The sequence below is a fragment of the Phocoena phocoena genome, chromosome 16 (genome assembly GCF_963924675.1).
Source record: "Phocoena phocoena chromosome 16, mPhoPho1.1, whole genome shotgun sequence".
Lineage (NCBI taxonomy): Eukaryota > Metazoa > Chordata > Mammalia > Artiodactyla > Phocoenidae > Phocoena > Phocoena phocoena.
The window spans coordinates 31167559-31190005 of NC_089234.1; the positions used below are offsets into that span (position 1 = coordinate 31167559).

At 43.4% G+C, this 22447-nt stretch overlaps 1 protein-coding gene across 1 annotated transcript in view; it reads left to right on the top strand.

Annotated features, from left to right (window-relative positions):
- The window catches only part of TLL2 (tolloid like 2), a 127765-nt gene that overhangs the window by 52272 nt on the left and 53046 nt on the right, over positions 1 to 22447 (top strand). Inside the window, exon 3 of the mRNA XM_065894008.1 lies at positions 9700 to 9777. Coding sequence (XP_065750080.1) covers positions 9700 to 9777 — 78 coding nt within the window. The remainder of the gene's footprint in view (positions 1 to 9699; positions 9778 to 22447) is intronic.

A 22447-nucleotide genomic window follows, 5' to 3' on the forward strand; every position in this document is an offset into this window, starting at 1 on the left:
TTATTGGGTCTCTCAGCAAAGCTCTAGCCTGTAATTTGGGACCCACTACTCAGTGAATGACTCTTAACTATCTTGGCCAAGCCACTCCACTCTCCCAGGGATAACAGGATGACTACACACAACCTAGTCACCTGAGTCTTTTCTTAACATATATCTTTGGTTAATTTTTTAGTTATTTGATGTCTCAAATTGTTACGGAGCAAGTTTTAAAAAAATAACATGCTCGGGTACAGTGGATGTCTTATTGTCACTGCTTGCCAATGAGTATTAATGGATCCTCAGCCTAAACTTGGTTTCGTTAAGTGCACTTTAAGGAGAACTTAACTTTTTACTTCACTTGCGGTGTTTCTGGTATAAAATGTCTTGTCTCTGTGGCTTATTGTTTCAACCCATTCTGCTCTTTCAGCCTTCAGAACAGTTGTAGAGCCAATAGTAATAATAGCTAACTCAATGAGTGCTGACTGTGAGCCAGGCATTTTTCTATGTCTTGAATGTATCATCTCTCTTAATCTTCATAACAGCCCTAAGAGGTGAATACTCTCATCCTTATTTTATGGATGAAGAGACTGAAACATAGAGAGGTTAAGTGACTTAAGATCACACAGCTAGTAAGTGACATAGTAAAGGTTTAACCTTGGACAGTCTGACTCCAGAGCTGGCACTCTAGGTCCATCTTTCAAACCACCTGACTTGCTAGAACTTTAAGTCTCTAGAGATCAAGCAGGGGGTAGGCTGTTCCATTCGTGGTCCCTGACAAACCTCACCTGGCACAGTCATTCCTCGTGACTCTGGGCTTGGTTGTGTGACTTGCTTTGGCCAGTAAGACATTAGAAAGCATGATGGAAGCAGAAGCTGACGAACACTTGCACAGTGGGGCTCATCCTTTTGGAATGCTGCCCTCCACATGAGCCATCTCAGCCATCCCTCGGCCATTTCAAGTCAACCCAGCTCAGGTCCCAGAGCAGAGAAAAGTCAGCCCCATTTGTTCCTTGCCCCAGCTCCTGGCCTTCAGAATCAGAAGCAGGCATAAAATGGTGGTTATTTTAAGCCACTCTGTTTAGAGGGATAGTTTGTTATACAGCAATAAATGATGGAAATGGCCAAGAAGCCAAGGCCAGTCTGGGTGTGAAAGACGTGGACCAAGTGTGCAAGAAGACCTAGAGTCCAGGGCCCAGGAGAGCTCTGAAGGTTTGAAGCCAGGTGAGCAGCAAGTCCTTCAAGAGCATCCCTGAGCAGAAGGTCTGGTGTAGCTCAACCAACAGTCAGGGAGTAGGAAAGATGCAGACCAAGTGTGCAAGAAGACCTAGAGTCCAGGGCCCAGGAGAGCTCTGAAGGTTTGAAGCCAGGTGAGCAGCAAGTCCTTCAAGAGCATCCCTGAGCAGAAGGTCTGGTGTAGCTCAACCAACAGTCAGGGACTAGGAAAGATGCAGACACAGGCATTCAGGATAGGTAGAGGGTCCAACACCAAGCAAGATGGACATCTGGCTGGAGGCTCTGGAAAGAGAGAGCTCAAATTTGCATGATTAAGAAGCCTCCCATGAGCTTCTGCCTGGGGTCGGAGCAAATTCCAAGGCCTCATCAGCCAGTGCTAGGACACAGGTGGGAGCCAGTTAACTGACTGGGGAAGAGCGCACTGGATCTCCCAAGAGCCCATCCGACACTGTCTTAAAGAAGTTTCCAACAAGCCCTTTCCCGTTCTCACCAATGAGCTTAGCTTTCCTTTCTTCCATCTTGCCAAGGTGTGGACTCATTATTTTTTCTTTCCATGGTGAGAGCAGAAAAGTAGAAAAAAAGATTGGACCACAACCTTTCCATCTGCATAAACACGAGTATGTTTCTTTCCCATCGGAAAAGGGTTTCCCGGCAACGGTGTGTGTGTGTATGTGTATGTGTGTACAGACATACACTACAAAGTGCAGAGCACATGTTCTTAGGCAAAGTGTATGATGTAATATAGTTCTTCTTTATTTTTAATTCCTGATTATAAAAGTGATATGTTGAATAAAATTTAGAAATTACAAAAAGTATATAAAAAAGTAACACTCACCCAAAAATCACCCATCAGGGATCATCACAGTAGACATTGTGCGTATTTCCTTCCAGTATTTTTTCCATAATTTTTCGTATATGCTTTTTAAAAAGTAAAAGATGGAATCATACTGGGTACTACTTCCTAACCTCTTTTTGGACTTATAATATGAACATTTTTCCCGTTTAGCAAACTTCCTTCTAAAACAGTTTAAAATGTTACGTTAAGTTCCCTTATATCATAATTCCTTTATTGGGGGTGTGTGGTTGTTACAGTCTGTCTTTCAAATGTTGAGAATGAACATCCTTTGTTTTCATTGTCAATCGGTTCCTTAGTACCGATATTTAGAAGTCATATTATTGGGTCGAAGTCCTATTATTGCTTGTTTTAAAAGACCTTGATACATCTTGCTAAATTATCTCATAACATGTTACCAATGTATATTCCTCCTTCAACAGCAGTGTATAAGAATTTCTGTTGTATTATACACTTGCCAATATTGAATCATTTCATTAACAAAGACTGGCAGTGATCTTTTAACGCATTTTCTCTTTCCCTTCTGTAATATTTGAAATTTCGCACAGATATAACTTTACCTGGCGCCGAATTGCTTAGGATTACACGCTGATTACCGCAGTGGTTGCCTAGTTCATTCCTAAATCGACCTGTCAAAGGGGCTTTGCCTCGGTTTCGTTTTTCCTAATGAATAATGAAAAGCTCTGCTGTGTGTGTCTCGCCAGTAGTTTTCTGACAGAGGTGTGCAGATGTGTCGTCCATCGGCCTTGCTTGGGTTGCTTGTTCAGACCACACCTGTGCAGGTGTGAGGTAGAGGGCAGGGGTTAGGAGCATGGATTCTGGAGTCAGAAGGGGCTGCCTGGAAAGGCAAATTCAGTCTCTTACCAGCTGGGTGACCTTGGGCAACTTATTCATGAACCTCAGTCTTCCCTTCTGTAGAAGAGGAATGACGTTACTTATTCACAGGATTGCTGCGCGTATTACATAGGACCAAAGGGCATGGCAAGTTGACTGTAAGGGTAAGACTCAAAGGCCCTGCACAAGCTGGCCCTGCCTCCCTCAGGTATTAGCCTTAGTTTTAGCTCCATTGGACTCTTATTTTCCTCCCTCTGGACTTTTTTTTACTTGCTGGTGTTTTGTTTTGTTTTGTTTTCTGCTAGAACACTCTCCCCAGATGGGTGTCCCCCTCTCATCATTTAGAGCTCAGCTCAAATGTCACCAACTCAGACTTTCCCTGGGCTCCCATCCCCCATTGCTCTTTCATAAAACTCGTTTCAGTTTCTTGAAAGTGCTTAATCCCTCCATAGAATGATCTCTTTTTGTTTGTTTGTTTGTTTTGTCCTGTTTTGTTTTTGGCCGCACCGTGTGGCTTACGGGATCTTATTTCCCCAACCAGGGATCGAACCCAGGCCCATGGCAGTGAAAGCGTGGAGTCCTAACCACTGGACCACCAGGGAAGTCCCAGGAGCTCATTGTTTAGTGTTGATTTTCTTCCCTCCACTAGCACCATGAAGGCACCATGAAGATAGACCCTGCCTGTCTCCGCCTTCAGGAACCCAGCACCGTGCTGCCCAAAGCAGACACTCAATCAGTATTTATTGAATGAATGGACTGGCAATAAATCTCTCTTGTGCTAGAGATTATTTTTTAATTTTTCTTAGAGTAAAGCAAAGCAGTTTTGTGCTAGATTTACCTCTGATGGGACGGAGCTGTAAATACAGGTATTAAAAAGTCAGTAAATGTGAGAGCTGAGAGTGTCCTGGCAAGGTTACTTGTGTTATCTTAAAGGCTTTGACACTAGACTGACCTCTCCACCCAATGGCTGTGTGTCCACAGTGATATCTTAAGTGCTCTAAGCCTCAGTTACACTGTGTGTAAAATGGCACTGATACCCACCTCAGAGGATTAGTTTGAGGATTAAATACAGGATAACATATGTGAGTACCTGCAAATAATCAGCATTTAAAAATGGCAGTTATTTTTGCGTTTAAGAAAACCAAGAGCCAGGCTTCCCTGGTGGCGCAGTGGTTAAGAATCCGCCTGCCAATGCAGGGGACACGGGTTCAAGCCCTCGTCCAGAAAGATTCCACATGCCATGGAGCAACTAAGCCCGTGCGCCACAACTACTGAGCCTGCGCTCTAGAGCCCGCGAGCCACAACTACTGAGCCTGTGTGCCACAACTACTGAAGCCCACGCACCTAGAGCCCGTGCTCCGCAACAAGAGAAGCCACCGCAATGAGAGAGCGCCCGTGCACGGCAACAAAGAACCGATGCAGCTAAAAATAAATACATAAATAAATAAATTTAAAAAAAAAGAAAACTGAGGGCCAAGTAACGTTAGGCTCTAAGAATGAGACAGAAGGAATAATTACTATAAGGTTTTGTTTATCAATTATCATATTCATGAATATTAATTCATAGTCACTATGAATTATCATATATTCAAATGAACAATATTGATCCAAGGCTGTCTTTTCGGGCTTTGGAAAAGCCCATCCCTTTCTACCTAGACGTCTTTGGATGTATATAGTTAATATTTCATTAATTATGTAGAGGGGCGTTGTGTGTACATCAATGTCTCATATGATGCATATAATTAAGCCACTTTTTGTTGGGAGCGGAAGAAAATTGGGCTTTCCCAAAGAAAAGCAGCTTGCTCCCAAAGTTGCTAACAGATTGCTTCTTAATTGAACTTGGGAGGTGAATTATATGGTGAATTAGAAAAAAGAACAACTCTGAATTTAGTGAATTGTTCCATAAAGGAAACTGTGGGATTGAATTGCAAATGCTGGATAGAAACATTTCAGCCTGGCCCCATGCATCACGGGCTGCTGACCTCTGCATGAACAGGCCTGGAGCTCTCTTTTCAAGGCCTGGATGGCATTCTTTCCCAGAGACCAGCTGTAAGCCTGGGTTTCTTATGCAAAGGAGACGTTTGAATAAGCCCCTGTGACTAATGAAATCTACAGGGTCTTTGCATAGCCTCTCACTGAAGAGGTAATTAACCAAAGATCAAATATGGGCATATATATGTATTTTTTCAAATATTTTTTGTCTTGCAGTTACACCCAAGGAAAAAGATATCCCTACACCCTGAATACTCCCTGCCCCCATTGCCCCCAATCTTTGTCTGCATCAGACTATATTTCTCTCTTCCTTGTTCTGTGTGCTTATGGCTGCAGTTATAGCCACAGTCACACCTGTCTTATTTGCTTGCTTTTACTGAAATGGAGCAACACATTCCATTGATTTAGATGTGAGAAATGACTTTTCTTAGTACTTGATGTCTGTCTTCAGCTCCACATCTTCCATTCCTGGTGAGCTGGGGAGGAAGGAGGTTAGTTTTAAGAAAACATCGTGAGTTGAGGCTACCTCTTACAGGGTTCTCTAAGTAGAGAATCTCAAGTTCGGCTGCACCTTAGAATCACCTGGGGAGCTTTTTGAAATCCCAAGGCCCAGGCCAATCAAATAAGAACCTCCGGGAGTGGGATGCAGGCCTCAGTACTTTTCTAAAAAGCTTCTCAAGATGATCCCGAAGTGCAGCGAACGTTGAAAGCCATTGTTCCAAGAATATCTACTTCCCTCCCTCCATAAGCTGAAAAAGACAAACTTCTCTGTCAGTGATGATGAGTTAGAAATGAGTGGGTTTTCTCTGTAAGCACTGTCTACCTGACTCATCCATCTACCTATCCATCCGTTCATCCATCAATCACATATTTTATTGTCTGCTATGTGCCAGGCGCATGTGCTGAGTGTTTACTGTTGGACAAGACAAGGTCCCTTTCTTCAGGATGCTAAAAACTAACCTAGGGGATCAGCTGAGTAGACAGGAGATCCCAATTACTTGCGGCAAGGGATGTGAAAAGGCCCAGGGTGCTGGTAACACAGAGGAGGGGGCTTCTAGCCCAAGAGGAGCAATGGGGCTTCCCAGAGGAAGTGGTGTTCAAGCTGAGCCTTGCAGGTCCAGTAGGATTTGGCCAGATGAAGAGGTGGGTGTGGCAGAGGAAGGCGCATCAACAAGAGGAGAATGGAAATCCAAGAGGACCGTGAGGAGCTTAGGTGGCTGAGCACAGAGTGGGAGTGGGGGAGTAGCAGGAAGCCCTGAGGTACCGGCTGGAGGAGGCCAGCAGGGCCATATCACAGGGGTGGGCCTCATGGGTCATGTTAGGGCTTAGAATTCATCCCGAGGGCAGTGGGAAACCTTGGGAGTGTTTTCATCAGGGGATTGGCCAAATTACATTCACTCCAGGTAGATCCCAGGCTCGACTGTACTAGAAGCATGCGATTTGCTGCCCTTTGGAGAAATGACAAGAGCTGCCAGTCTCTTGCTGGTAAGGGTGACAGAGAAGGGATGTGTGTTCTTAATTGCTGTGACCCCAGTCTCATCAGTGACTTTCCCTTGGGGATAGGCAGCCACCCCGCCCCCCCAGACATCCCACTTGTTCTCCTGTTCTTTCTGGGTCTGAGGCTGAGGGAAGGAGCACAGATCTGGGGAGGTCCGCCAGGACCCACCTTCAGCTTCTCCATTACTAACCATCTCTGTACCTTCAGGACAGGCAAGTCACTTCACCTCTTGGAACCTTGTTTCCACATCTGTGAGATGAGGATGTTTGTGGCTCTTTTATCACTGAGTCTTCACGAGGCTAGAATTACAGAACTCTGCATTTAGCACTGTTCCTAGCACATGGTCAGCACCGTAATTGGCACATAGTAAACACTGATTCTTTCCCCACCTCCATCTGCTAGGGGGCCCCTGGTCTCCCCCCAGCTCCAGAGCTTTGCTCCCATTGTAACCCCAAGGGCCAGGGGGCCAAGGGAATCAGAAGTCCTCATCCCCCCACCTCCTCTGCCTGCTGCAAAGCTGAATATCAATCTCTCCCAGCCATCGCTCCCTCAACCACAGCCTCCAGCTAACCTTGAACCAGGCTGTGCTCAGGTACCCTTACAGGTCTTTTTTTTTTTTTTTTTTTTTGTAGGAGCCAAGCAGGTCTAAACTTTCCAACCCTCCATGATGGGCTGGTGCTTTGCAGAACCTCCTTTCAAATCCCAGCTCCTGTGTTCCCCTCCTGTTCGCTACTAATAACCCTGATCATATTCAGAGCCAGTGGAGTCACAAAACCCTTTCATGTCCTCTGGCTCCCGTCTAGATCTCTCAGAATAAAAGCCAAAATCCTGAAAATGGCCTGCAAGTTCCCCCAGGAGCTGACCCCCCCAGACCCTCCACTGCTCACTGACCTCATCACCTATTATTCTTTCCCTGGCTCATTCCATTCCAGTCATACCCACCTCCCTACTGTCAAGCACATTCCCACCCCAGGGCCTTTGCACCTGCTGTCCCCGCAGTTGGAATGCTCTTCCCCAGATATCTGCAGACCCTCTCCCTCACTTTCTTCAGACTTCTGCTTTTCTGCCTTGTATGAAATGGCAATCCTTCACCCCTAGCATTCACTGTTCCCCTCACCCTTATATTTTCTTCATAGCGCTTGTCAACAGCCGACTTATATATTTAGTCACCTGTTTGTTTACCATTTTCTCCTCTACCCTCCACCAGAATATAATTTCCATGAGGTCAGGGTAGAGTTCGTTCAGTGTCATATCCTGAGCAGCAGAAACAGCATCTGGCATGCAGCAGGTGTCGGATGAACATTTGTTGAATGAGCAAATGCCTAAACAAACCATTACCTCATTCGGAACTTGGAACAGCCCATTTGACAGATGAAAAGTACTAACACCCAAGGTCTCATCCTCCGTTACACAGGGAGTGAAGACTAAGCTAGTCCAGGAGCCTTGGCCTCAGGCTCTCCTTCAGTCTGCACAGGGCACATTCCTCTGCTGGCCAGTGATTTTCATACCATCAGGATTTCCCCTGACCTTTAGCCCGAGAGGAAATGATATCGCAACTGGAAGAATACCCAGAGGGCTGGGAGCTGGCAGCGAACGCCCCGGCAGCTGCAGGGAGTGTGTTAGTGGATTCTGACTTGGCCAGAAAGGCAGCGGACGAGCAGGATGAAGGCATGTAAAAATATCTGCGCGCGCCTGGTCCACCGCCAGTGTCAGTCACCAGAGGGAGAGAAGTGGTCTGCATGTCAGGAGTTGGGATGCAGGACCACAGGGCTGTCCTCTGTGGTTGTCAGGGGCCAGGGCATTGGGACCCTTCCTTGAGCAGCTCTGGAAGCCTGTGACCTATGGAGCACAGGAAATATCATCGGGCTTCTGACCAGGAGACTGTCCTGAGCCCTCAGCTTCCCTTACGGGCTGGCAACCCTGGGCTGATCATTTTGTATCTCAGTTTTCTCCTCTGTAAAATGGGGTTACACTTCTGCTACAGAGTGTTTTCATCAAGGTCCAAGGGGAGATGGGGAAACTGCTTTTGTAAGCTGCAGATTTCTAAACAAATGCAAGAAATATTTTGCACAAGTAGATTGTCCTGTAGGTGCTTTGGTGTGGTTTCACATGTATGATAGTCTCTCCTGGACACAGGCTTTGTCCTCACATCTGCTCCCTGGTGTCCCAACCCACCCAGCTGCTCAACTGCCAAATGTAGGCATCATTCGGGACCCCTCTCAGTCCCTCATATCTAAGCCATCAGCCTCTCCTGTTGCTGTGCCTCCAACTATATTCTTAATATCCCTGAGGAACCAGCCTCCCTCTCTCCACCACGGTCAGCCCCTCCACATGGCAAGCTCATTTCCGATCCAGATTCTTTCCTGATCCTCCTTCAGCTGGGACCCGCTGGCCCGGATCTCTGTGTGGCTGGCTCCTTCTTGTCTTCCAAGTCTCAACCCAAATGTCACCTCCCTAAAGGGCCTTCTCTGACCGCTTTCTAAGCAGCTGCTCCAGGACACGTTACCACATACTGCATTTGATCTTCAGAGCATTTTCTGAACCTGCAATCATCTTATTCCTTTATTTTCTTACCTACCATTTACTGTCCAACCGCCCATTTGGAACTTAGGCACTGTCTGTCCTGTTCACTGCTGAATCCCTGCTGCCCTGGACTGTACCTGGTTCACAGTAGGTCTAATAATAGATGGTGACAGACCATCTTCCTGGTGGGGACAGATGTGAACCTGGTTTCTAGATGACGATACTAGCAAACGAGTACGTGCATCACTGCCCTTGACTGAGGCAGTGTCGGCAGAGTCTGATTTATAAAGTAAGCAGAGCAATTTCTAAAAGGAGACTCACACCCCAAAGAGGAAGCCAAGATGCCAGTATAAGCCAAGGCAGCAGCAACTGTCACATCACATATTTAGGAGTGGCACTGGTGACGTCTCCCTGCATCCCGTGCGGGGAACTCCAGAACCAGAGAGTGTCCGGTTTGCGTTGGGCTTTCTCAGGGAGTTGGGGGTTAGGAAGCTGACTTTGGGATTCGCCTGTTAACTTTATATGTTTCACTCCAAGTGCCCTTGAACTGATAGAGGAGAGGCTACATTTATAATTTCTGAACTATGTTCATGGTTATAAGAAAGCAAGTTCTTTTTGGCCTGAGCATCGAGTAGGGGCCCAGTCATCCTTTGTTAAACAGATCTTTACTGACCCACTGGCGATTCTGAGCATCCCCCAGGTGACCAGGTTTGTTCCCTCATCTCATGGTGCTGGTGCAAAGAAGGCTGGTGCGTCCTCACGTTTCTTTTCTTCTTTGTTCCTTTAGGTGGGCTTGGAGAGCAGCCATCTGAGAGCTGGTCGAATGCTACAGCCACGAATACCAGCAGTGAGGAAGCTAGAGAGGGTAATGTGAGGCCCCACCAGGCCTTGGGGTACTCTTTGCTTTTCAGTTGTTGTAAATTTCACATAACCTAGAATTTACCATTTTAACCATTTTAATGTGTGCCATTTCGGGGCATTAAGCACATATACAATGCTGTACCACCATCACCACTGTCTAGTTCCAGTCGCACCCATTTCCCTCCCCCATCCCTGATCCTGGCTTTGGGAACCTCTTATTGTACCTTTTACTTTCAATCTTAGTCAACTAGAAGCAGTGAAGTCTGTAAATGAGGGGGCAGTGAGGCCTTTTGTTGAGTGGGGTGGGCCGTCTGCCAGAGAAAGGTATAAGGGTGGTATTTGGTTGCTCGGGGACTGGATGGCCTCCAGTTAGACTCTGGGCGTGACTTTTCTCTCTAGCCCTTGGCTGGCGAGCTGAAGGCCCTGAGGATGGAGAGGAGGGATGACGAGGCTTTGGGAACTAGGGGTCTGACAGAATGAGTGGGCCTGGGAAGCAAGAAAGGGAACTAAAGCTGGGGTGGGGACTGGGAGGCAGGTGTAGACTAGAGACCCCGTGGACAGTTGCGGGGGGGGCTGTCTGTGGCAGGGGCCTGCCTGGAGGTACCACCTCTGCCTGTCTGCACACCAGCGCCCAGACGCGCGTGCGCTCTCAGAGATTCTAGCCTGGAGATTATGGGAGGCGCCCCACTGGAAGCATCTCGGTTTTAGAGAAGGTTTTCCTGTTCAGAAGCTGTGCTGGAGGAGAAGGGCTGCTGGGCTTCTGTCTGGCCTGCATCCTGCAGAAATCAGGGCTTGTTGCCGACAAGGGCATTCCTTCTATTGATACATAAAATTAACACAGAGCAAAATGAATCATTTTTAAATGCCAGAATCCTGTGTTTCAGGGATGCTTCTGTAGAGGTGAAGTACAAACCATTATTCACTTCATTTTATGTTCTTTCTTTAATGTTATTTTATATTTTACACACACAATATATATATAACTTCACAGTAATGTACAAATATGATGATATCATCATATACTTTTCTTAGTGTTGTGTTTTTTTTTTTCCCCTTTAATTTGGCTACACTTCTTTTTTCCACATGTTACCCCTCTACTCTTCCCCAGGTAATGCATGCTAATAACTTTGTTTTCACCCTTTCGTATTTTTCTCCATGCACATATATTCACATATACACTGATGCAGAGATGTATACATATGCATATATAAACATACATATAAACACATAAACATATATACAAATATGTTTTGTCCTTTTTTTTAAAAAGGGATCATATTTGATACGTGTTTTTTATGCATTATGCTTTTCTCACTCATCAGTACCTCATGGAAAACCCCTCCAAGACACTTGTATAACTTCAATTTATTCTTTTGAATAGTTGCAAAATATTCCTGGTATGAATGGACCATAATTTATTCAATCCTTCTTTTATCAGTTAATAGTAACTTCAAGTTTTTGCCATCATAAACAATGTTGCAGTAAAATACCCGAATATAGATCCTTACACACTTAGTATGTTTTAAATAGATGTTGCTAAAATGCATTTCAAAAGGTGTAAGTGTGCTCCTTTCACCATGTCCTCCCTGGCACTAGGTATTATCAGTGTTTTTAATAATGGAAACGATAGCTTATTATTAGTTAATTTGTGTTTCTCTGACTCCTGGTGACTTTCAGCGTCTTTTCCTACCTTTGTCAGTGATCTGGGGGTGCACTTCTGTGACTCGCTTCTTCCTGTCCTTGGCCCATTTTCCTGTTGGTTTGCTGATCCCCTCTTGGCAGTCTGATCTCCTTTAGAGAGAGGCAGACTCTTCCACTCACAATCCCCACCACCACCATTTGACAAACGTGCATCTGATTTTAAGTCACACCAAGTATTGCTGGGACCGTGCGCAGGGCCCCTTTAAAATCTGTATTTTTCTGCTTTGCTTTCTCAAAGGTATTTTGACTTAGGCGTTTTCAGGCTCCCAGTCACCTGGTAAAATCCGTGTCACTGCATTTTGGCCGCAGATGACCAGCACTTAGTGGTGAAAATGGACACAGGGTGTAAGGATGAAACCAGAAGGATTTGCCATTACCCTTCAGTGATGTAGACGCCACACCTAATTTTTCCTTCACGATTTAAGGGATTTTTTATGGTGTGAAAACCACCCCCAAACTTAGTGACTTCAAACTGTGATCTGTTTGTCTCATGATTCTGTGCATTGACTGGGCTTTCGGGGGTGGTTCTTTGGCTGACGTCAGCTGGGGTCACTCACTTGATTACATTCATCTAGCAGCTGGGCTGGGCCGAGAGGACCAAAAAAAGCTTTAGTCACATGTTTGGTGCCTCACTGTGCCTCCACATGCTGTCTTTCCACATGGACCTTCACCATTTAGTTGTCTAAGGATTTTTTATAGCATGGTGGCTGGCTTGCCAGAGAGAGGAGACAGAAGCCACCAGTCCACTTAAGGCATGGACTCTGAATGCTACTTCTGCCGCATTCTATTGGTCAAAACAAGCCAAAGGGCCAGCTCAGCTTCAAGGAAAAGAAAATAGATTCCACCCCTTAATGTGAGAAGTGGCATGAACTTACAGGGATGAGAGCTGTGGCCATATTTGGAGACCATCTACTGCCTTCCCTCCCTGCATCTTTCCTGCTCACCAGCAATAGCCATCGTCAGAATTTTTAATATTAAGATTTACTGTTCTTTTGGGTGTCATATGACCCAACCAAATAAACTTGAACAGTCAGACACACTTGGGTTTGCATCCCAGCAAGCCACTTAGTAGTCACAACCTTGGATAAGTTATCCAGCTCTTCATCTAAGGTTTGGAGAGAATTAGAAACAATATTTATGCAAAGCGCATTGCCATGTGTCTGGAACTTAAAAGGTACCCAATGAGTGTAGCTCTTCCCCTTCTCTCTCTCCACCTTCACCTCCAAGAATTAGATTATCCAGCACGGAAAGTGCATCGTCCACCTCTGGACTGGGATTTCACAGCTGTTTAACAGCTGCACAGAAACACCATTACGGAAGACAGGAAGGAATAACGCTCCCGCAGCCCATTACAATTCTGCCTCTGGTTGGGTTGTACACGGTGCTCACACTGTGACGAGAGATCTTCTTGGGTGTCTTAAGGAGGATGATGACAGCACTGCCCCACCCATGCCGCACACCCCTGCAGCTGGCTACATCCATAGTCTGCAGCCTCTCAAATGATCCTGGTGTGTTTCAAGAGGATAATGTCAAGGTTAGGCCAGTCCCTTCACTCTGTATTACAGCAGCAGACGAGCAGGTCTTTAAGCATCCAGGGTGAGCCTGAGGAGGAAGGAGACCCCCAAGGTGAGGTGAAGGCCATCCCTTCTAGCTTGTTCCCCCAGCCTTCCCATCTGTCCCTCCAGGACACTGTCAGGTGCCAGCCTGGGTGCCTCTTGTTTTTGTTTGAATTAAAGATAAGGCAAGGGCTTCCCTGGTGGCGCAGTGGTTGAGAGTCCGCCTGCCGATGCAGGGGACACAGGTTCGTGCCCCGGTCCGGGAAGATCCCACATGCCGCAGACTGGCTGGGCCCGTGAGCCATGGCCGCTGAGTCTGCGTGTCCGGAGCCTGTGCTCCGCAACGGGAGAGGCCACAACAGTGAGAGGCCCACATACCGCAAAAAAAAAAAAAAAAAAAAAAAAAAAAAAAAAAAAAAAAAAGATAAGGCAAGTTGTGCCAATCTCAGATTCCCCTTTAATTACAACCCACCCCGCTTCCACCACCCCCAGAAAAAGGGACCGCCTAAGCAGGAGAAAGGATCTGAGGGAAGCCCCTGGTCGGCTGGCTGCAGGACCAGGTGTATTTCCTGGCATTATGTTGCCCCCCTCAGCCCTGATGGCGGGGATTTGTGCTTCCAGCTTTGGGGAGGTCTGGGGGGCTTGGGGAATTGCTCACTCGGCACCCCTTGGCAGACTGGTCTGAGGAGCCTTCCTACCCTGGAGATGAGAGCTCAGCATGCATTTTGGGGCCGATAATGGGATTAATGAAATGGAGTTTGTAACTGTTCCTCAAATGAAGCTGCGACTGTTTTGGTAGAGCCTGATTTCCAGAACCATATTCATAAAAGAGAATGGACCTTTCACTTTCTGTAGCAGTCCCTAAGGGCTCTGTGCTGCAGCAAATAATAATGGAATCAGGTTGCACCAGAGAGCAGGGATCCCTCAAACTTGGGCACAGAGCCTCACCTGAACCCCTGAATGTCACTTATGTCAGCATATCTGGGTGTAACCATTGAACCTGACTTTAGGCATTCTTTCTAGCCTGTCCCCAAATGCAGATGTCATGGTGATAACTGCAGCTCTCGTGGAGCCCTAACACAGCAGACGTTTGATGTTCATTGCCTGGTTCCATGCCCATGACACCACCATGCAGCAGGAAGGAGATCTCAGGGGACAGTGGCTCGTCTAGAGCCACACAGGTAGTGAATGGCAGCATTTACCTTGAGCCTAAGTCCCCCTGACCCTGAATCTCTTGCTCTTAATCTTTGGGCTACATCACTGGTTCTCAAACTTCCTTATGCATCCGAATCACCTGGGGAGCCTGAAAAAGCACAGATGCCTTGACAGTCCTCTAGGCCAATTGAGTCCCAATCTCAGGGCAGGGGGGCGGACACCAGAATTTTTTAAAAGCTTCCTGATTGAATCCAATGTGCAGCCAGGTTTGGGAACCATCGTGCAGAATAATCCACAGTCTCCCCCTTTACTGAGCCTTTCAAGATCGCCACAGGCAAGGTGCGAATTTGCCCATCACCCGTAGGGTGAGGGTTATGCAGATGGCTGGACTAGTCAGGGTGTTTACTTCCAGTGTAGGAGGGACTGGTTGACTAATCGAAAATCCGCAGTTCCTTGCTTGAGGAGGCTGTGCCGTTTATAATACGGCTGTGCCTTCAGCTGGAAACGGAACATCAAATAGCTATGGCAGATTTTCAGAGAGGATAGGGTACACTCCCAGAGCCAGAGAATTTAAATGGACTTTATCCCCCAGCCCACCCCGCCCCCAGCATGTTAAATCCCTTCAGACACCCCTGAAGGGAGTCCTCCTCTGCATTTGCTCCTCTTCAGATGCAGGCCTCTTGGACCATAATAAATAATTACATCCTTCTATTTGGACTCCAATTCCAGATAGTAGTAATCCAAGAAAATCCAATAATGACAGTTGCATTAAGATCCTTCTTCCAGGCTAAGCAGAACATCTGTTTAGACATGTTTTTAATCGGCAAATGCTTCCTGTGTTGCGTCCTCAGCAAATTAAATTTCTCACTGGACCGAGGGGGAAGCTGTCATTCAATAACCCATCTCTGGAAATTACACCCCAGTCTCTCTCCAGGTGCACTTAAGATTTTCCCATGCTGACTCGGCTGCACCAGGCCCTAACATTACTGGGTCACATGTATATATAGCACAGCTTCTCTGAGAAACATTGGATTTCTTAGTGTTAGTCCCTCAGATAGAGAAGTATTGATATTTTTGCCCATTCTCCAAAGGAGAGTTGGCGGCGGAGGAAAATTAAGAGACTTGTTGAAAACCGTATGGGAAATAACAAACTTCCACTTGCTACATCACTGCCTGTGATTACTTAAGACAGGATACTCAGGATTTAAACATTAAGGACTTCAGGGCTGCCAACATTTTGGAGAGGTTTCTGCCGCAGAATTGTTTGGACTGTTGGGTTGTTTATTTTTAGAATAACTCATCCATTCTTTAACTAATTGATTCAAAATCCAAGAGCACCGAATGCTTACCACCAGCCAGACACTGTGCTGGGTATGAATAGAGTGGTGAATGAGCCAACCACAGTCCCTGCCCCCATGGAGCTTCCAGTCTACTGGGGCAACTCACATTTGAAATCTGGATGCAATTTGTAGTCCTGGGCTGGGAGAGCAAGTTAGAATATCTGTAGAGACCAAGCAGGTAATGTCAATGGGTGAAATGCCTGGATGGGACCCTGAGGAGTGGGAGGTAGATTCTAGCAACCAGGAAAACGTGTACCCTGACTGTAGAGAGCAGGTGCTACTTAACTGCTATGGGTTGTAAATGATGGAAGATGGGCCCACTGTTGCCAGATCTTTCCATTTTTAAAGAAAAACTAGAAAATCTGGATTTTTATGTGAAATTCCTTGATTTTTAAAAGTTGGCTTCTCAAATGAGAAGCCAACTTTGTTTTTAAACAAAACAAAACAAAAACCCAAAGTGTAGGCCAAAAGCATCCAGGCCAAACAAAACACATCTGTGGGTTGGGTTTATCCCAAGAGCTGCATGTGTGTGACTTTTGATCTAGAAATTCTAGCAGTAAAACAATTATGTTCAAGCTTAAAAATGTGTTATATGCCAACTTTCTTGTTCTGGCAACTGAACTGGCAGGGACCCCTTTTACAAACATAGAACTACTGGAAAAAAATATAACCTTCCTCTTACTCCAAATTAAAAATACAGAGTCAAGCTCAAAGAAAAGATAGGGAAATTGTCATTATCAGAAAAGAACAGGGAACATAAACCCATGAAACTAAGCTTCAGATGGTGGCAAAACTGTGCAGAGGGCACTGAGACTGGGCCAGGATTTGGGGTACTGAGGGCTGGTGGTTTTTTTATGCCCATGTAACAGCTATATAGGTTCAGGATTTGTGGCCTTGGTCCCATGTGAGACAGGAAGTGGAGACTGAGATCTTGCATAAAATGAATCCTTCAAAGGGCTTCCTAATCATTAAAAAAGAAAGAAAGAAAGAAAAAGAGAGAGAGAGAGAGAAAGAAAGAAAAAAAAAGAAAGAAAGAAAAGAAAAGACTAGAAAAACTCTGTCCGGTGGCTGAAAGAAGGGGCAAGAAATCTTGCTATCTTTCCTAGGTTCTAAGTGGGGGTAAAAGCATATCTTCTATGAGAAACTGAATCCCAAAGCCTGTTCCTGAGACAGGTATAAGTTTTCAAATTTCATTTCCTATGTATGGAAACCATAAACTTAGAAATTAACATAAAAATTGATCTAGGAACCATAGAATCCCAAGAGCCCTGAAAAAATGAAAATCAGGGTCACATTCATTGCTGAGGGCATATGAGACTCTTGCAGAAATGAATAACCCTCCCCCACAAAATGAACTTTAACTAAAAACATTAGAAACACAAAAAGTTAATCCATGAAGGATAATCAACAGAGACAATAACTTGGAGAATTAGTACCCCAAGATGCAGAAATAATAGAACAATCTGTGTGAGATTAAATAGGTATACATAAAATGACTAAAGAGCCAATGGGAGAATTTGAAACTATTGTGTGGGAAAAAACAGATCAATTTAGAAGCCACTAAATAGGGCTTTTGGTAATGATAACTGTATTTATTGAAACTGGAATGGGATAAATAGTATATTGAACACAACTGAAGAGAGAATTATTGAAATATAAAATAGATCTGAGGGGGAGGAGCTTCAAGATGGCAGAAGAGTAAGACATGGAGATCACCTTCCTCCCCACAAATACATCAGAAATACACCTACATGTGGAACAACTCCTGCAGAACACCTACTGAATGCTGCAGAGGACCTCAGACCTCCCAAAAGGCAATAAACTCCCCACGTACCTGGGTAGGGCAAAAGAAAAAAAGAAAAAAGAGATACAAAAGAATAGGAATGGGACCTGCACCAGTGGGAGGGAGCTGTGAAGGAGGAAAGGTTTCCACACACTAGGAAGCCCCTTCATGGGCAGAGACTGCGGGTGGCGGAGAGGGGAAGCTCTGGAGCCATGGAGGACAGCGCAGCCACAGGGGTGCGGAGGGCAAAGTGGAGAGATTTCCACACAGAGGATTGGTGCGGACCAGCACTCACCAGCCCGAGAGGCTTGTCTGCTCACCTTCCGGGGCGGGGGTTGGGGGGGCTGGGAGCTGAGGCTTGGGCTTCGGAGGTAATCACAGATTGCCAACAAACACATGAAAGGATGCTCAACATCACTAGTCATTAGAGAAATGCAAATCAAAACTACAATGAGGTATCACCTCACACCAGTCACAATGGCCATCATCAAAAAATCTACAAACAATAAATGCTGGAGAGGGTGTGGAGAAAAGGGAATGCTTTTGCATTGTTGGTGGGAATGTAAATTGATACAGCCACTATGGAGAACAGTATGGAGGTTCCTTAAAAAAGTAAAAATAGAAGTACCATATGACCCAGCAATCCCACTACTGGGCATATACCCTGAGAAAACCATAATTCAAAAAGACATGTACCACGATGTTCATTGCAGCACGATTTATAATAGCCAGGACATGGAAGAAACCTAAGTTGACCATCGACTGATGAATGGATAAAGAAGATGTGGCACATACATACAATGGAATATTACTAAGCCATAAAAAATGAAATTGACTTATTTGTAGTGAGGTGGATGGACCTAGAGTCTGTCATATAGAGTGAAGTAAGTCAGAAAGACAGAAACAAATACCATGTGCTAACACATATATATGGAAACTAAAAAAAAGAAAAAATGGTTCTGAAGAACCTAGGGACAGGACAGGAATAAAGATGCAGATGTAGAGAATGGACTTAAGGACACGGGGAAGGGGGAAGGGTAAGCTGGGACGAAGTGAGAGAGTGGCATGGACATATATACACTACCAAATGTAAAATCGATAGCTAATGGGAAGCTGCCACATAGCACAGGGAGATCAGCTCAGTACTTCGTGACCACCGAGAGGGGTGGGATAGGGAGGGTGGGAGGGAGACGCAGAGGGAGGAGATATGGGGATATGTGTATATGTATGGCTGATTCACTTTGTTATAAAGCAGAAACTAACACACCATTTTAGAGCAATTGTACTCCAATAAAGATGTTAAAAAAACAAACAAACAGAAAACCAAAGTAGTTCTAGAAGTTGTAGACACTGTAATAAGGCAAGAAAAAGAAATTAAAGGCATACAAATTGGAAAGGAAGAAATAAAACTGTTCTGATTTCCAAATGACATGTTTGTCTATGTAGAAGATCTCAAGGAATCTACCACAAACAAACAACTCCTAGAACTAATTAGTGAGTTTAAGAAGATGGCAGAATACAAGACCAAAACACAGAAAAATGCTTATATTTCTAATAATTAATGTGCAGAAACCAAAATTAAAAACACAATACCGTTTATAATCACTCAACAAAAATGAAATACTTATACACTTTAAAAAACATGTATAATATTTGTGTACTGAAAATTACACAATGCTGGTGAAAGAAATAAAGACCTACATAAATGGAGAGAAATACCATGTCCATGGATTGGAAGGAAGACTCAATATAATAAAGATGCCATTTCTCTCCAAATTGATCTGTAGTTTTAATGTAGTTCCCATTAAAATCTCAACATTTTTTTTTGTAGACATAGATAAGCTTACCCTAAAATTTATATGGAAAGACACAAAATTCATATGGAAACATAGCTAAAACAATGGAAAAGAAGTCTAAAATGAGAGTAATCACTCTGCCTGATATTAAGGCTTACTACAGGCCTTCCTCAGTATCCCTGGGGGATTGGTTTCAGGACCCTTCATGGATACCAAAATCTGTGGATGCTTAAGCACCTTATATAAAATGGCATAGTATTTACATATAAACTATGCACATCCTCCCATATACTTCAAATCATCTCCAGATTACTTTTAATACCTAATGCATTGTAAATACTACATATTTGCTGGTGCATGGCAAATTCAAGTTTTGCTTTTTGGAACTCTCTGGAATTAAAAATATACTTTTGATCCACAGTTGGTTGAATCTCCAATGTTAAACCCAGGGGTATGGAGGACTGACTGTATATAATTACAGTAATAAGACAGTGTTATATTACCAGAGAGATAAACACATTGATCAATGGAACATACTAGAGAACCCAGAAATAAACCCTATTACTATATGACCCAGCATATTGGGTATTTATCTCAGAGAAATAAAAATCTTCACAAAAACACCTGTTCATGAATATTCATAACAGGTTTGTTTGTAAGAGCTGGAAACAACCCAGATGTCCTTCAACAGGTAAATGGTTAAACAAACTGTGTATTACTCAACAATAAAAGGAACCTATTGATACATGCAACAACTTGGATGAATCTCCAGGGAATTGCACTGAGTGAGAAAAGCCAATTCCCAAAGGTTATACATTGTAGGATTCCATTTAAATAATATTCTTCAAAGGAAAACATTTTTGCAATGGAGAACAGATTAGTGGTTGAGAGTATAGGGATGGGTTGGGAGGGAGGGGAAGGGAGGTGGATGTGATTTTAAAATGACAATATGAGGGATCCTTATGGTGATGGAACTATTCAGTATCTTGAATGTGGTGGTAGGTACACAAACCTATACATGTTATAAAACCGTGTAGAACTAGACACACACACACACACACACACACAAGTATACGTAATGGTGGGGAAATCTGAATGAGATCAGTAGATGTCCATATCCCAGTTGTAATACTGTATTATAGTTTCATGAAATATTTCTATTGGGGGAAACAGAGTAAAGGGTATACAAAGTCTCTCAGTATTATTTCTTGCAACTTCATGTAGATCTACAATTATTTCAAAAATTTTTCAATTTACAAAAACTATTTCATATACAGTAAAAAAGTAATATTGAACCTCAACATTATGACCATTGCAAAACTTGTTTTATTGTTTCTTGTGGGAAATGTATTGCTCACAGAATAACACCTATTGAATGACTCATTTAAAACAAAACATAATTACACAAAAAGATTGAAAATATGTAGATGCAGAAAAGTTATATGAGGCAAATACTAATCAAAATAAAACTGGCATAGCAATATTAATATCAGTCAAAATAATCTTCATTATGGATGAACATTATTATAGATAAAGAAGGTATTTAATGATGAAAGAAGCAATTTAGCTGGAACATTTAACAATCCTTAACTTGTCTTATTTAACCAGCATAGCCTTGAACAATATGAAGGAAAAATTAAAAATAAAGGAGAAGATGACAGTTCACAGGCTTAGTTCTCAAGGTTGTTTAGAACACTTTTCTCGGTAGCAGAGACACTAAGGAGCCAAAAACATTTGTAAGTAGAATATTTGAACAACATATGTAGCACCCTTCAACCATCAATTTTGGAAACTGACGCACATTATTTCAAGGTTATAAGGAATATTTATAAAAACGATCACGTAGTGGGCTACAAAGCAAGGCTCAAAACAACAAAGAATTGATACCTTGGAGCATGGGCCACCATCCATGGCCAGAAGGCCAAATCCAGCCTGCCATCTGTTTTTGCAAATAAAATGTTATTGGAACACAGCCATACCCATTCATTTACACAGTGTCTACGGGTGCTTTCACACTATAATAGCAGAGTTGGGTGGTTGCAATAGTGAATATATTAACCACAAAACTTAAAATATTTACTATCTGGCTTTTTACAGAAAACGTTTGCTGACCTGTGCCTTGGAGAATAGGTCCTTGGAACACAAAGCAATGTTAGACATCAATAACACACACAGAGAGACAAATGTTTAGAAATTAAAAATCACACCTCTAAATAATCCAAGGATCAAAGAACAAATTCCAAATGGAACTTACAGAATATATCAAAGTCTAACATTGAAATGTACATGTCAAAAGATGGGATGCAGGCAAAGAGGAACTCAGAGAAATTTTAGTATTAAAATGGTAATATTAGAATGTAAGAAAGATTGAAAATTAATGTGCCAAACATTCAACTCAAGAAGCTAGAAAAGGATGGCCGATTGATTTGTTACAAAGGTGCCAAGACAATTCCATGGGGGAAAAACTAGTCTTTTCATCAAACGATGCTAGTACAACTGGATATTGCATAAAAAAGAATGAAATTAGACCCCTACCTCACACAATATACAAAAATTAACTCAAAATGATTGAAGAGCTAAATACAAGAGCAAAAAGTATAGAACTAAACATAGATATAAATCATTATGAGTTTGGATTAAGCTGTACATCTACACCTCAGAAATATTGTAGGTTCGGTTCCAGACTACCGCAATAAAATGAATATGGCAATAAAGTGAGTTGCACAAATTTTTTGGTTTCTCATTGCATATAAAAGTTATGTTTACAATATATGGTAGTTTATTAAGTGTGCAAAAGCATTATGTCTGAAAAAATAATGTACATACCTTAATTTAAAAATACTGCTAAAAAATGTTAACCATCACCTGACAATTCAGGGTTGCCAAAAACCTTCAATTTGTAAAAAACACACAATAAAGTGAAGCACAATTAAACAAGGTATGCCTGTAATTTATTATATATGATACAAAAAGGCAACAAGAAAATGCATAGATTAGACTTCATCAAAATTAAAAACTTTTGTGCTTCAAAGGACAGTATCATAAAAATGAAAAGACCATCTATAGAATCGAAGAAAATATTTGCAGATCATATATCTGATAAGGGTCTGGTATCCAGAATATATAAAGAATAATTATAACAACAATAAAAAACAACACAATTAAGAAATGGACAAAAGATTTGAATAGACATTTCTCCAAAGAAGATATACGAATGACTAGTAAGCACACGAAGAGACATTCAACACCATTAGTCATTAGGGAAATGTAAATCAGAACCACAATGAGATGCCACCCGCTTCACACCCATTAGGATGGCTATAATCAAAAAGATTGATGATAA